At 32.5% G+C, this 17,173-nt stretch overlaps 1 protein-coding gene and 1 long non-coding RNA gene across 3 annotated transcripts in view; one reads left to right on the top strand and one right to left on the bottom strand.

The window, feature by feature from the left end:
* The window catches only part of LOC129461125 (uncharacterized), a 73,041-nt gene that overhangs the window by 13,487 nt on the left and 42,381 nt on the right, over positions 1–17,173 (top strand). The gene's annotated exons all lie outside the window — the stretch shown is intronic.
* TRHDE (thyrotropin releasing hormone degrading enzyme) overlaps positions 12,465–17,173 on the bottom strand; it is a 400,153-nt gene continuing 395,444 nt past the window's right edge. The window contains exon 19 of the mRNA XM_055240001.2: positions 12,465–15,551. Coding sequence (XP_055095976.1) covers positions 15,408–15,551 — 144 coding nt within the window. The 3' untranslated portion in view covers positions 12,465–15,407. The remainder of the gene's footprint in view (positions 15,552–17,173) is intronic.

The following is a 17,173-nucleotide window of genomic DNA, read 5'->3' as shown; positions in this document are numbered from 1 at the left end:
TTTACATATTATCTGCCCTCACATAACATTCTACTAAAGAAAAGGAAACTAGCACTCCTTATCTGTGTTAGCATGTGGCTAAAGCAGCAGAGGCTGGGGATAGGACTCAAAAAAAAAAAAATGTATGATTGGTAAAGAGCCCATATCCAGCCTCCAGCAAATGAGAATTTTCTAAATGCTCATCACCACAAAAAGCCTGCAAAAGAGTCAAGAAAATTATAGCCAACGTGTGATGTACAACAGGGAATGAAAACCAAGGAACAAATAGTACGTCAAAGGCAAATGGTAAAATATCTTGAATATTAGGGCAAAGAACTTTTTTCAACAGACCAAAGGGAATCATTAAACATGATCCAAATTTGGCTGTAGGAAGTTTGAACTGGCTACAGTATGGAAAGCATGCAGAAATTGGTTAAAAGCAAAACAAACAGGAATTTTAAACAGATACATGGAGTTAGAATTATTCTTAGTCAGTCCCTGCAAAAATCCTTTGTTGACCTATGGAAGACATGTACTTACATGATTAATTCCAATTTGTTTCTTAAAGAGCTTCTGAAACTGTCTCCACAGAATTTTTATAAAATTGGTTAGGGGAATAAATAAATTTCAACTAGGCTCGCAGCACAATCAGCAGCAATCATTAAGCCAGCTTGCCCTTTGGTCCACTTCCTTGCAGAAGTCACTGCTTACTACACCAGGTTAATGTAATCCTTGTCACAAGTTCCTTTGTTTCTTTCTGTTCTATAAATAAAGTATAAGAAATTGAGAGATGATAAGCTTTCCACTTGAGTTTCTCTTTTAAGTTCTGCAAACCAGTGAATTACCTCCATCACCTGATCTGAAGGGTCCAGCAAGGAGCTCACTCATGGAAGAATACAGTTTCTACATCCAGATGATTTTATCCTCATTACCCCAATCAATCAATGACCCCAATTCTCCAGCTCTTCACTCTCTATGATCCCCTTAACACCCTAGGCCAGAACCCCTCACAGAGACAAATTTGAGGCTTGAGAATTGCAAAAATCAGGAAGTAAAAAAATTAAAGGATTATACATGTATTTGTTTATTTGCTTTCCTGCCATATAGTTCCATCACTCACATTTTAAGCAGGCATTTGTTCTCTATATTAGATTCTTCTTATCGTAATCACTATTCTAAAAAGTAAACCTCAGAATAGAAATACTTTGTTCTTATCAGATCAGAAAAAAAAAATAAATTAAAGCTAGTCAAAGCCTTTCTCTGTCTTTGGTGGATAAAAATGGTGAAGAGGAGAGATCCTCAAGGTCTTCTTATTTAACTTTTTCAATATCATTACATGTCCCTTTTACCCACACCGCCCCACAGCTTCTTATATTGCCTTTCATGGAAACCACAGGTAATGGTTAGTAATCTTTCTCCAACTCCATTTACTCCACAAAGCTTTCTTAAAGCATTCAGTCCATACACAACTTTCCCTTTTCTCTGTAGTGACCTCAAAATATATTTTGTATGTTTTCCTGTATGCTATTATATATATTATGACATATAAACATATTAATAAATATAACATATTAATATAATAAATATAGAATATACATATATTAGCATATTAATAATATATATTTGTACATAATATATAAACCTGGAAGAATTTACATAATATATATCAGATAGCATAAAAGAAAACATATATACATATATATATAAATGTTTTTCTATACCATAACCTATATGGTATTCTGTTCTATTTGTAATTGCTGTTTGTGCAAATAAGAAAAAGTTATTTTAGACTAAAAACTATGCCTTATATTACTTAAATGTCAGAATTGCATCTTATATAGATTTGAGCACACAGTAGGTCAACAATGATATACTACTTATTAGCTCCATAGTGGTTATAGCTTAGACAATTAGCAGTTAGTAAGATTATATAATTCCACCTGATCTCTGTTTTATATTAAAATACTGAAGAATAAAAGCTTAATGAAATTTTCCCAGTCCAATCCAAAATCTTGCAAGACATTTGAAATCCATAAATGGCATCATTTTCTTGGATAGATTTACATTTTGTGGCAATAAAGGAGATACTGTGAATGTTTTCTAGATGATGATAATTTGAGAAGGCAGCACACGTGCAAAATCAAATATATGTGAAGTTGAAAGATCATTAAATGGAAAATGTGCTTTTTTAAAATCATAGAATTTCTATTAACAGTGAACAAAAATCTCTTTGAATAAACCACAGACACTATTTTTAAAAAAATTATCTTGGTTAGTTCAGTTTTTCAACTAAAGTTTCTCTCTCCCTTATGCATTTTGCAACCTTTTGGCAGCTTTATTGTTGAAAAGCTCAGGTACATTCATAATTGCACCACAGTAACATGCATTTATCATTGGCAAAGGTTCCGTACTATAAATGAATTACTGTAATAGATGTGTCATGAAATAGCATCTTATTATCCTCCTCTTCTTCTACTTACTCCACCAAGTGGGTCAAAGTCGATAACTAGTGTTGCTCTAAAGTGATATTTTTGAACAAATTAAAGAGATGGTGTGAGCTTTAAAGCTTTAGCTTTGCAATGCTTTAAAATGATCAACACTTATTATTCTGGTTGTGGCTCTACATTCTTAAAAGTCTTCTTGCTCTGCTGTTTTTGCTCATACTGGAAAGTTGTTGGTTTTAATACTGGCACTTAGGTTGTTCTCAATCAACAAAATGTGATTGAGAATTTATTATATTTGATGTTTCTGTCAAAAATGGAAATAAATACCATCTCTACACTCGAAGAATTTATAATCTAGCAAGGAGATAAAACATATCGGTTTAAAATATGGATAATATAGTCAGAAGGAATTATATACATGTAAAATAAAAAGATCTGTCCAGAGGAGAGACAGTTAAATTGATACAAAAAATTAGCTTTATCACACCACTGCACTCCAGCCTGGGTGACAGAGTGAGACTCAGTCTCAAAAAAAAAAAAAAAAAAAAAACAAATTAGCTTTGAGTATGAATAAATGAATGTCTAATTTAGATTATAAGATTTCCAGTTGGTTTTAGTCAGATGTATTTGGGAATTTTGAGATAGAAAAATCCCTTCCCTCCTTCAAAAAGCTTTGGCAAGATATTAGAGTAAAACCATTTTTTGGCTATATGGTGTATTGTTAGCTGCCATTTCTGTTTTTTGGGTAGCTAAAAGAAAGTGATTAGAAATGTACAAGTGTAGGGTTCTGTTACCATGTTATTTTAGCTCCTTTATTAAACGCTAAAGAAGGCAGTGGATAGTCTGTGAGCACAGAGAAGTTGTCCCCAAACAACGTATAGTACCATGTAAACATAGCCTAACCGCTGGATCTACACACATAACCAACTGAGGGACCAATGGCAGGTATCAGATCTACTGGCACAATGACATTTGGGGGGAAAAATCACATGACAGTCTCGTGTCATTATTTAAATGAGGACAAAGGTGACATGCTACTCACATGTAGAAAGAGAAGTTGTTACAAGGAATAACATTACTGAGATCCCCAAATTCTCACACAACATTCAGCAAGAAAAAAATATTAATTTCTTGTCTTGTGTGTAAAAACCAGCCAACATTTAACTGAGAGTTGGCATAACGATATTCAAACTTTGGATCTTTAATTGAGCCAAGAGCTATGTAGATCAAACTCATCTTTATAAGTAAACTGTAAATTTAGATGTTACTAGAAGTGTAGAAACTAGGGTATGCCAAATGATATTTTGCTTTATCTTTGCAGTGTGGCTAATTTATAGTGGGGCTGTATTACAAAACCAGACACCTCAAGTGAGGATGAGTATTATAGTAAGCAAGGGAAGCATCTATAGTCAAAGCAAATGAGATTTTTTGTGAGTGAAATTCAGGTAAAGTATTTGCCTTCACTCATTTGATCCAAGTAATTGAGAGTGACTAGAAACTTAACACATGGGGACCTTTATTTTAAAAAGAATTTGTGGCAGAACAAAGAGATGCTCGTGTATCACCTCTCGCTTTGGGTTTCCTGTTTTGTTACTAACCAGAAAGGGCAACATGAGCTCTTCAGTTTCATTTATCCAAAGTTAGATTTTGCTTTTTCCTTTTGCTCTCAAGAGAACACCCAGTTTCTACGTACCCAGATGTCTACTGAATCTTATTTGACAGTTCTAGAAACTCATTTCACTTTCTATTGAACCAAAAATAATAATATTACACTTCAGTCTAAATCTCTCCTCCAACTCACCAGGTATATTTTCATATGCAAGAATACGAGGATTTTCAAACTAGCAAATTGAAGAAACTAATTCTAAAAGATTGAAAAATATATTAATGTGTAACATGGGACTTTAATTTCAATTTTATGTGAAAATATGCTTGGTCAAAAGTTGTGCCATTTGTTCTTAACCTTTTCTTATTCTCCCTCGTCTTCCATCCGAAACATACACACATACATACACACTTAAACACCTCATAAACACTAGCCAGCTTTTGCACTTCATAGGCAATGTAAGATTGAAGGATTGAAATTAATATTTACTTTAGAACTTTTGCTTATCACCTGAAATATTACATTTATTTCACTCGATTATTTTTCTCAAATAAATTCACTGGAAAATATTTGGATTAACCAAGAACCAGAGTAACTATTGCCTATAAAATATATTCATGACATACTGAAACTGCCTGGCGTTATTTACATACCTGTTGCATCTTTGCATATTCTCTGTCTGCTGAAGTCCACCACTGTCATCAATATGGCAAGCCTATTTTCCAATCCCTTATTTTGTGCTAAATTTTCATGTATGCCTCCAAGTGGTTGAAATAAAGCCTTTCCTATTAAGATTTAGCTTTAGGACTCTTACACAGATCTTTGCTCATTAAGCATTTCCCTCTTTTTCTTTTCCCAGCAGGCGGTTGTTGGAGTTCTTGGGTAGACCTAAATTTGTCACAGATGTCTCAGTAAAGTTATTCATCCTAAGAATTCTGATAACTTAATAAGAAGCTACTAACTTGGAAGGTCTTACTCTACAGAAAAATTTCCTTTCTGCATAAAAATGGGTACAATACCAAATCCTGTAAAAACAATTACAAGGGATGAAGGATGGAGAATGAAAAAAAAAATAACAAAAGGAGGACAGGAGGATTAGAGTTAATTTTTTTGTCAGATATGGCTCAAGAGTTATCCAATTAAATAATTCACCCTTTCCTCTACCACCCTGCTAAAATGCTCAAGAGGTGACAATATTTCCAGTTCTCCTTTTATTGAAAAAAAAAAGGATTAGTTTGTATGCTGAAATCTCTAATTAGCTAGAGACTTTAGGAAAGAAAAGCAAATTTTAAAACAACCCAAGGGAAGCCAGAACTAAAGGATTGACGAATGAGCACAAAGACTCAAAAGTACAACCAAGCAGTTTCAATGTATCCAAATGCCCTTTGGGTCTTGTTTGACAATCCCAGGAACACGTCACTTTCTATTATGCACACAGATATAGAAACAGCTTAAAAATTCTTTTCGCAATGTCAAGTAAAAATACAGTGTCTGTTGCTGAAAAGGCTCAATGCTCAGCTGGCAGGTCACATGAGAGAAAAAGAGAAAGGAGAATAAAGTAAAAACAACAACAACAACAACAAAAGACAACTGGAAAAGGAGTAACATTTCAGATGACAATAGTGTATAATAATAGTTTATGGTGTGTTCATCTCTCTGAGTAACAATTTTAACATATGTCATTCCTGATCTCCAATGTCAGGCAATTGTGAAATGAGCAGCAGAAAAAAAAATTGTTTTATTCAGCAGAGTAAAGGTACAGTCATTTAATGAAAAACGCTTCCAATGGGAACCTACTTTCTTTTTTTTATTTTTTTGTATTTTACTTTAAGTTCCAAGATACAAGTGTAAAACAAAAGTTAAAAATTTGTTATTGTTGATAATAGTAGATGTGAAATTATTCACCTTCATTTATATAGGACTACAGGGGAAAGGGGATGATAAGATAAAGCGGGTGACAGCAGAAAGTCAGAGTCAGAACCAGGAAAGATCAGGCAGCCACGTGGATGGCACCAGACCAGTCAGATTTATACTGTGGCAGTGACATGTCAGGGCAATAAAGTCAATTGTCCAAACTTCTTGTTTGCTTTTCACTATTAAGCTAATTGAGAACACGTTTTTGACTTCCATATTTGGTGGAGAATGCCAAGTAATAGTATGAACTTAGATTCTTGAAAAATAGATACTTCCGGTAGTATTCTGTAATTAATGCTCAAGCTATTTTATGCTTAATTTGGTATCTCCTCTCAGGGGTCTTGAACGCTGTATGTTAAAATCAGGTGTTTTTAAAAATGCTTAAACAATAACAACAGGGCTATAAAATATATATAATCATGATTCGTAAGCAGTACTCAAAATATATTTTCAATGTCTCTGGGTTTTTCTGTTTCTAAGGATCAAGCAGAAAACATTAGAATTTGACTTTGCAGAGCCACTCATTTTAGCTTTTCCCATAGTACTTTATACAGCCATGGATAATCCTCCTCTAGTCCGTGAACATGAGGGTAAGAAATAGAAGGCCTTAGAAGCCAGAGCAAAGAAAAGAACAGTAAAGTACCAGAGTCTTCTTTAGTTGGTTTGAAGTGCAGCCCAGGCATCATCATCAGGTTTTAAAAACAATTCAGGTGAGTCTGATGTAAAGTCAGGGGTGCGAAGCTCTCTATCTAGCCAATGTTTCTTAAAGTGCAGTCTAGATGAATTGCCTCTGCCAGAATCACGTACAATCCATGTTCAAAATGTAGATGATTATATACTATTCAACACCTACTGAGCCAGAATCTATAAGCTCCCTCGTGGTTTTTAGAGAGTATCCTTGCTGTCATGCCAGTATAATTCACCATTCATTTGACAGGCCATCCAAGTTAAGATGGTACCCAAATGATATTTTGCAATAGCCATTTTCTGACTTATGTGATTTTTCTGCAGCACAATTACCACTTGGATGGGGAAGTAAATTTTATATATATATATATATATATATATATATGTATGTGCTGTTTGGGGATATATACACATATGTATATATAATATATGTATATAAGATTATGTTTATACATACTATATGGATATGATTGTGTATATACATACTATATGGATATTTTATTATATATAGTTATACACAAATATATGTATATATGTTATACATGTATATGTAATGTAGACACTACTGGAGAAATATAAATACATACGTACACACACACACACACACACACACACAAGACACTGTCTATATCCTTTAATAGAAATATTCTTTGCTCTGGCTTGTAAGGCCTTCTATTTCTTACCCTCATGTTCACGGACCAGAGGAGGATTATCTATGGCTGTATAAAGTACTATGGGAAAAGCTACAATGAGTGGCTCTGCAAAGTCAAATTCTAATGTTTTCTGCTTAATCCTTAGAAACAGAAAAACCCAAAGACTTTGAAAATATATTTTGAGTACTACTTACGAATCATGATTATATATATTTTATAGCCTTGTTGTTATTGAAAACTGTTCTTGAAATTCAGAGCCTGACAGTCTGTTGAATGCAGAAAACCTATTAAAAAGCAATCTGAAATGCATTTCAGGTGAAATCACTTTTTACCAAAGTGCAGATCATTTCATTTATTCTAAAGGCATATAATTAGAAAGGAGAACAAATTGTTATTTTTTATTTTTACAATATAGCACAAATATATACGTTTTTATTCTAGCTTCAGCATGTGTATAGTCTTGAAAAAGTCCATGTTGAAGAGAATAATTTTTTTCCATTTGCATGGACCTCTACAATATATATATACTCAAAATTTTAAAAATGTATTTTCAAGTGAAAAAAGCAGATAGTATTATTTATTTTGGCCTTATCTGCATGTCAGAAAATTAAAACTTTTTAAATTGTGATACATTACACATTACTGTACAAAATTTTATTATCAGAGGCAAAATTCATATTTTTTCTGCTTAAAATACAGAAGACAAATTTTCTTATTTAGAAAAATCAATTTTATTAGTGCTTGGTCAGAATAGAATAAAAATTTCATGTTGAATATGTACTAATTCAGTTTTTACTGAATAATTTTAAAGGCATACATTGAAAACATTTATCTGCTAAACTAATAAAAGGTTATTTGGTCACTGCTTTATTAACACTTGTTTACTGAAAGAACAGCTACTTTTTAATTCCTAAATCATAAAATGTTAGAAAGGAAAAGTGCTTTTATATGGCATATTTTAAATAAGCCTGTTCACTTGGGGAATGGATTTAGGAAAATAAACTTTATTACTGAATAAATTTAGGTCCATTCAAAATAGTTCATATAATATTTTTAAAGATTATCTAATAAAGTCAGTGGTGTCCAGAAAGCCAATTATGAAGGCTCAAAGATAGAATTTCTCTTATTGTTCAAGTAACTAGACAATGCATAATACAAGCCCTAATCTTTTTTAGTTTTTCAGCCCTAATCTGTTTTCAATATTATCAAAATGCAAAGGGATTAAAAGATAGCAATGAAAAATGATAAATATCTTTATAGGTAGCATTCAAAAGGATAATGTGGAATTGCTGTTACACAATATTTTGAAAGGTAGAATACAACATTTGAGGAAAAAGTCACTCAAAAATGTTTTGCATTTGAGAAATGCCAGTTAATAAACCTATTTTAAATGAAAATAAACAGCAAAAACTTAATAATGAATGTTCTCACCCAGTAGGCCATAAGCTATGTAAAGGTGGGAACAGAATTGTTTACAAGAGCAAATGCAATACCGTGAACATAGTAGAGGTTAAAAGGGTAGCTACTAAATGATTAACTTAGAAAGTAAATGCACTGTACATTTGAGGCAGATGTTCTTAACTCCACTGTAATATTTTCTATAAAACGTTTCACTCTTTCCTTTACTTATATGACATAAGAAAAATGTGTGTGATGAGAAGTTGACCTGTGCAGAGGCAAGTCAAAGCACTTATCTTAGACTGTATCTTCACACAGCAGACCCATTGAAAATGTAAGTTTAAGTAAATTAAGCAATTGCAGTCCATCTATACTTCTAAGCAGAATGACAGAGATACTTCTCTGACCTCACTGCTAAGCAAAAGGAAAGTTCTGGCTAGACTAATATGTCTCCTCCACATGCAAAGACCGAAGTTTAACCTTAACTTTGTGGTCCACTGGTAAAACCTTTGCAATTTATTCTGTCTTTTCACTTATTTTGTGTGTGTGTGTGTGTGTCTCGTTGGCTGAAATATCTGTTAATTACCTGTTATAACTTAAAACCCACTACACAACATGCTAATGTAAAATGTTTTCATGAAAACTTTTTATGGAATGTATAAAGCAACTTTGTTAAGAAATGAATGGTAAAGCAGAATGCACAAATTAATATTTCTTTCGAAAGAGCCAGTGACAATGATGAAGTGTGCTAAATCTTCTGTGTTCAAATCTGCTATAGAGAATGGTCTGTACGGATAAACATTATGTTTTCATGCATGCTGAGGGCAGCTTAATGACTAGTTTGAGCTATATAAGGCTTGAGTTTGCAGAGTTTTGAATCCAAGCCAATACCACTAATTAATTATGTAAACTGATAACAACTCTGCCTCCATCTACTCTTTGGTGAATTAGAGCTAATGACATTTCACAGGGTTATTAATTGATGTGATGCTAATAGACATATATTAAAACAGACACCTATAAAGTGCCTAGCATTTAGTAGGCATTCAAATTTTTGTAGCTTCCCTTTATCTTAACTCACTTAACATTAATACAGCACAAACATTTAATTCAGAACAAAAGAATCAGTCATTTTGTTTTCTTTTTCTTAGTACATTAATAAATGAACTAGGAACGTACAACAGATAAACATCTTCAAAATACTATCCCTAAAGTACTAAGTATGTGAAATAAAAGCCATTAAGGTGGTATGTTTTCAAAATCTGGGGTAAAATCATCTACTAGTGGGGCCAGTGGTGAAAAACCTATTTAAAAAACAAAATGCATGCAATGGCATATAGGTAGTATAGTTAACATTAGAACATATATTTTTAACAACTGCTTTTATTAAATATTTAAGACAGTTTAAAAACTTTCCTTATCTAAACTTTAAAATAAAATTACACAAAATAAAAAAACTACTGAAATACATTTTTGTTAGACTTTTCCTGAATCTATATCACATTAAATAAAATACTTAATATTTTAAAAATCTTCATCATTAGTTCAAAGCAATTGAACAAAAGGTTGTTCTTATATAATTAAAATTTGGGATTCTAGAATAACTTACAAGAACATTTTTTCATAAGTTCACATATACTAATTTTGACAAATAAATTATGCGTAGGACAAGTATTATTTAATCTGCTTTAAAGAATATATAATTAAAATTAACACATTGTGAGATACCATAGTATGCTGAAACCATTGTAGAAAACTTGAACTACTTTTTCATAAGTAGATTAAAGTATTCCTGCAACTTACTAATACTACTAAATTGTTCAAACAGCTTTTCTTAAGGATAAATTCCATCCCAATTTATATTCCAATTATTAGAGTTTAAACTGTATTATTTGATTGTAATTTCAAAATGTAACATATTTCTGTAAAACCCAATTAAGCACTAGGAAATCAAACAATAAAAATTATACTAGGTATCATAAAAGTTTTGAGAACTAGTGTACAAAAATAGTTGTATAATATTATGTATACCTAAAAATGATTTACTTCCCTCTCTGTAGCAAGCAATTATTTTTCCTGTTGCCTCATTCCCCTGGTTCATTATTTCTTTTTCTTTTTCATTTATTGTGATACGAATTCATTCCTTCAGGCCATATTCATCTCTGTATTCCTTTCCCTCACTAAGTGCCTCGTGAAATAAAATATGCTCAATAAATATTTCTTTAAGTATAGTCATATATTATCTCAATATATAACTATTAGTGTCAAATGATAATTCAGCTATGATCTCTGGTAATGAAAAAATCAGGTGTAAGAAATCTTAATTATTTTTCATTATATGTGCTTTTACTATGAAGTACATGGTTACTTCATGAGAGTACCCAGGCGAATAAGCAAGCTATTTTAGGTTCTCCAACTTCTTAGAAAATAATTGCTTAAAATTCTAATTGCCAGTAGATTTTAATTAAATGTATTATTGTAAACTTCCTTAGGGATTCCTTTACTGCATCTAATCCAGTAGTACTAAAATTGTATTGTTTTTCACAACTTAGTCAGCATAGATTTATAGACATTTTACCGAATATTATTTTTACCGATTTAGATGGACACAATTTATCTGCATTCTGACCATCTGTTACTATAGACAGAATTTTTCAGATAAATTTGTGTTGAGAATTAAGCAAATTATCAGTACTTTAAGGTTATGTTTAAACAATGTTCAATAAAAGATACAGACAGGAAATATAATTAATAAACTAAATGAATTAAATTCTTTGTCTCAATAGTTGATGATGATGATGATGATGATGATGATTATTTTTTTGAGACGGAGTCTCGCTCTGTCGCCCAGGCTGGAGTGCAGTGGCGCAATCTCGGCTCACTGCAAGCTCCGCCTCCCGGGTTCATGCCATTCTCCTGCCTCAGCCTCTCTGAGTAGCTGGGACTACAGGCGCCCGCCACCACGCCCGGCTAATTTTTTGTATTTTTTAGTAGAGACGGGGTTTCACCGTGGTCTCGATCTCCTGAACTCGTGATCCGCCCGCCTCGGCCTCCCAAAGTGCTGGGATTACAAGCGTGAGCCACCGCGCCTGGCCAATAGTTGATTATTTATACTGACCAAATTAAAGCGTAATATTTCATCCAGTTGTTTAACATCCTGCAAATTAGAAATGCAAAAGTTAACAAACAATGTAATTATTGCAAATATATTTAACTGTGTATTTTGATGCTGGTCTAGTATTTGGAAAATCTCCAATTAATGCAATGGATAGAGATATTTTCAACATATATTTATATTTTACTTGGGGAATGATGTTGTGATAGACTTAGGTACTGGTTCCCAAAATAACAACATTGTGATTTTATTTTATTTTTTTAGAGACAGGATCTCACTCTGTCACCCAGGCTGGAGTTCGGTGATCATAGCTCACTAGAGCACTGAACTTTTGGACTTAAATAATTCTCCCACCTCGGCCTCCCCAGTAGCTGGGACAACAGGTGCACACCACCATGCCTGGCTAAGTTTTCATTTTTATTTTTATAGAAATGGGGTCTCAATATATTTCCCAGGCTGGTCTCAAACCCCTGGACTCAAGTGATCCTCCCACCCTCAACCTCCCAAAGTGCTGGGATTACCGGCATGAGCCACTGTGCCCAGCCCCATTTTGTAGTTTTAAATAGCTCATGTTACTACCTGAACCCCAGTTTTCTCATCAGAATATTAGGGCTAACAACATTTATTATGTTTTTGTGATGAGTCAAATAAAACAAAATGTGTAACAGTTCTTTGAGAAAGCAATGCATTTTATCAATACATGGTATAACCTTAATAATAGCCTCACAAGATATTACAGTTATAATATTTGTAAATAATACTATCACAAAAATCTCAGTCCCATGATATAATTGTCCTGGAGATAATATAAACTAATGCGAGTTTATGACCCAACTAAAATACATGTTATTGAAACTCAAGCATAGACCTAGTATTGTAGATATTAGTCTTAGAGGTTGAGATTGTGTATTTTAGAAACTTCAAAGATTATAGAAAAATTTTAAGAAAAAATGCGTAAAAATGGGGAAATCTTTTTATTTACAAGTTACCTGGGAATGTTTAATACTCAATGTGATAAATGATGTTGTTCTTTCTAATTGAAACTACTTTTTTGTACATATATTGGCACAGCAAATTGCTATGGCTGGAGGTTGGACACTTTCAACAGTTTGTTATTTCATGCATATATATAATTTGTAAAGCCGACAAAAAAGAAAAGATAAAAACTCTAAGTAGAAAATAGAATTTTATAACTACATTTTACAGATTATTCCAAGAGATATCATTGGTTATTTTATTCTTTTGAAAATATTACTTATTTAAACAACTAAAAAAACCGGTAGAGCCTGATATAATTTCAACATTAGAAAGAATAAATTATTGAAAAATATGTAGAACAAAAACACCATCTTAATGCCATTGGTACCACTATACTGTTGAACAAGTATTATATGAGGTATTGAACATTGCACATAATTATACACTTAGGATTTGAGATTGTAGATAAACCAGTTGTTCAAGGCCACTAAAATACTGAAAAAGGATTATGATTATTAACAGTGGGGAGGAAAATACAACTATAAAAGCCCTTCAAACTCAAATCTGGAAATGGTAATTTTACTCAAAAATATACCACAACTACTAAGAGATTTTAGTAATTCATGACACAAAACAAGACATCCACCTCTAATTTTTTCTTATCTATTACATGAATTCAGCGGTGATATAGCACATATTTGGGACCTCCATCGCAGTATGATATTTATTATTGTTATGTTTTAGAACTTACTCATTTAATTAAGGATTTTATAAATGTGATATGTAGTAACTGGATTTTATCATTTCTGATAGATGGAACAAGTTTAGATTTTATACTAAGTATTATCATGCCTATTCACATCATGTAAAATATTTAAAATTCATGTATTTTAATTGAATGAAGTGCTGAAAAATTTAGGTATGACTAATAGGTATTACTTGCTTATATGATAAAATTCAATTTTAGGTGGTACTTTATTCTATAGATTCGGAAATAGCTCCTCTTTTCTACTAATTTAAAATAATTCTATGGCTCTGGTTTCTAAAATGTCTAATTATTTTCACTATTCAGTGAGTAATGTTAGAATATATTTCTTTCAATGATTTGTAAGATTTGACGGAGTGAAAAACCTCAGGAAAACAAGAAGCGATTTACAAACATTCGGCTATGTAGAGTAGTTGCATTGGTATTTTATGCTGGTAAACTTAAAATATGCTAATTTTGAAGTATCTAAGCAATGTTTGGAGAGCTGGCCTACTGGGTGAGAATACCATTTAAAAACATTTGTATTACACAACACACAGCCATGAAAATGGCTATTTAGAATTCCCAGGTAGAACACAGTTGTCAGTGCCAAAAGAAAAGCTTTGTACATTAACACAAGAAAAGGAACTTTTCATCTTAAGGGATAGCACAACTGGCATAAAAGGTCATTAAATGCTAATAGACCCACTTGAGGTATGCTTGCTTAATGGAGGATTAGAGCAAAACAGACTTAAAGACCAACATGCAGAGAATTTTGTTAACTCTCTGGACTACTCAACATAAGGTAGGAAAACAAACAAGATGGAAAATAAACTCTTTTTCAGCACTAATAATTATAAGTTTACACAATTGTTTCACGCAAAAGGAACTTTGACAGAAAATGATGGCAGAATCTACAGGCAAGGCTGACACAGGAGAACTGGAATAGTAGTTAGTTTATACAAAAATTTTGTTTGTATTCATCTTCATGTAGCAGAATAGACCACTGTTCAAGAAGTAGATGAAAAATTCATAACAGTTGAGAAATTTAGTCAGGACATAGAATAATGTTGAGATAAATTACTTGAAGCCTTTTGCAACTGTCTTTAAGTTTATAAAAAGAGATGATAAATTTTCTTTGATCTGAAGACATTCTTTGTACATGTGCAGTGTACAACATACTATATACATATGGGGCTTCCCTATGTACATATACATATGCATACACTATCTATATGCCTTTTAAAATGTATACACAGCTTTAACTCAAAGAAAATGAGTTAGCAACACAGTAATCATTGCCAGACAATCCAAGTGCTGAAATAAGTGATGTTCTTCACTTCAAGGGCTATTTTACCTCTCACATTGCCCAAAATTGAGAATATCATGTCTGTTTTTAGTTTTTCTTTCATTGCAACACTGATTGTCATATATAATCTTTGTGCTTTTGCATAATGCCCATCCTAGATGTAACACATATTCACACACAACATTGGACGTTTGAAATAAGCATGCTGGAACACAGGCAGGACCATATATCCATGCACAGAATATTCTGAATATGTTTTTCCAAATTAACTGTAACATCAACATGCATCACTATCATATTTGGTCCTGTACAGCAAGGAATGTACAGCTGAAGCAATCATGGCTAGTTTCACTTGCAAGAGTTTCTTTAGAGAGGAACACCCAGTAGAGAAACAGAACAGAATGAATGAAACAAATAAAAAATATCCCCCAAAACCAAAAAATAAAAGCTAAAAAAAAATTCCTCCCACACGTTAACACTGAAAATCTGGCCATTTTCCATGTAGTACATTGTCCTCATTCCACAAAAAGCATGTCTTCTCATAAACTTCTGAGTTGAATTGTTTATAAGATACATATATTAGTGTCTTAGAGCTTTTCCTAACCATTGGAAAAGCTCGTCTTGGTAAAGCATTTTCCAGCGCACATTGGCTTCGACAGTTTCCACAGCTCGTGAGAAAGAAGCAGCAGCTACCCCATCATAGTTCTTCATGAAGTTCTTGAGCTGGAAAAAGAAATTTTTAAATGGTAAACCTGCCTGTCTTAAAAAGAACTCATGTCCAACATACATGAACAAGAATCTATTTGAAACACTAAAAAACAGAATATATTTGAAACAAAATGCCACAATCACTATAGAAGATATATTTAGTACTGTGGAGTGAGCTTGGTAACAGATTATGTCAATTAGTTGTGATGTAATTGATTTTGTAACAGAAAAAAAACAGTGGACATTACAACTTAAATAGCTTCAAATTCAGCTTCAGGTTTCATGATTAGATATTAAAACAGACATTTGATTGATCATTTCAACATCAGTTGATGGGATTGTGGCAAGGACTAGTTCTAACTTCAATGTGTATACAATGCATCAAGTAGCCTTAAACCCTGAATATAAGGATTAAAGTTCACATTTTGTCTGTAGAGAGAAAATTATTTTTCATCTTTCTTACCCAAATGAGTGGTATTGGGCTTGACATTATTTTTGATGTCAAGGAATAACCAAAGTATTGTCAGGTGGAAAAAAACTAATGGTGCTGTGAAAATTGGATGATTAATGACATGGCAATCACCTGTGTAACTAGATTTTGAAAGCATAAAGGAGGGATATGGTCTTATTTAGCTAGAGAATCTGAGCATTTAAGTTATAATTCTTAAATGTTTTGCCATATTTTTTGACATAAAATTTTATTTAGAGAGTTCACATACTCTGGAAATACTCCAAGATTTTACTTCAAGATTAAATACCAGAAGTTTTTCCTTTCTGTTTGATATATCTTAAGAAGCTGGCAACAAACTAACAATTGTGATGCTAATAGACGAATGTGAAAAATCAACTTGCAACACAGAAACATTATGTGGTGTAATTAGTGTGGGGTGTGATTCATCATATGGTGGGCGCCACATGGAGGATATGCCAGGAGAGAAATGCAGTGTATCAAGATTGGCTCAGGGGCAGGCAGAAATGGTGCTGGAGGACGGAGTTAAAATGCAGTTATAACTTTCTGAATTAATTTAGAAATTAGTTCATGGATAGCTTAGTTTATGTATAAGTGTTACTTTGATTACATGGTACTGATAGGTTTTCTCAGAGTTTTTACTCTGCTTTCCTACAAAGCCCTTTGCCCAGCAGCATTAGCAATGGATAACTGTATCTCAGAGGTACCTCCTTGAGAAGATTTCTAAATCACTGTGCTTTTGTAACAAACATGTAAAATAGCCAACATATAACAAAGAATTATGGGTGTTGTCCTTAAAACTGATAATGGCATTTGACCAAATTACATATATTAAGATAAAAGGAAAAAGCAAAGGGATTGGAGTTAATAAATATTGCAGGCATTGTGCCATGGGGATAGAAATATATATACACATATATATAAAGGGGAAGTCTGATGGAAGTACTTGAATCATAATTTAAACCTTATCTGATTAACACAAGAATACATTCATACTTATATATTTATGTTCAAACTCATCCAGTCTATATTCTTAAAGCAAAAAGTAATACATTTTGATCTATGTTTTGAATTTCATTTTAATTTATTATAAAAATACGATATTATAATGGCATTATTTACATGTTATAGGACAATCCAAAAAAAATTACATATGCTCCTTTTAAAG

Source organism: Symphalangus syndactylus, chromosome 13, assembly GCF_028878055.3.
Source record: "Symphalangus syndactylus isolate Jambi chromosome 13, NHGRI_mSymSyn1-v2.1_pri, whole genome shotgun sequence".
NCBI classification, from domain to species: domain Eukaryota; kingdom Metazoa; phylum Chordata; class Mammalia; order Primates; family Hylobatidae; genus Symphalangus; species Symphalangus syndactylus.
The sequence above is the reverse complement of the archived record's forward strand: the minus strand, read 5'-3'. Positions and strand labels throughout refer to the sequence as shown.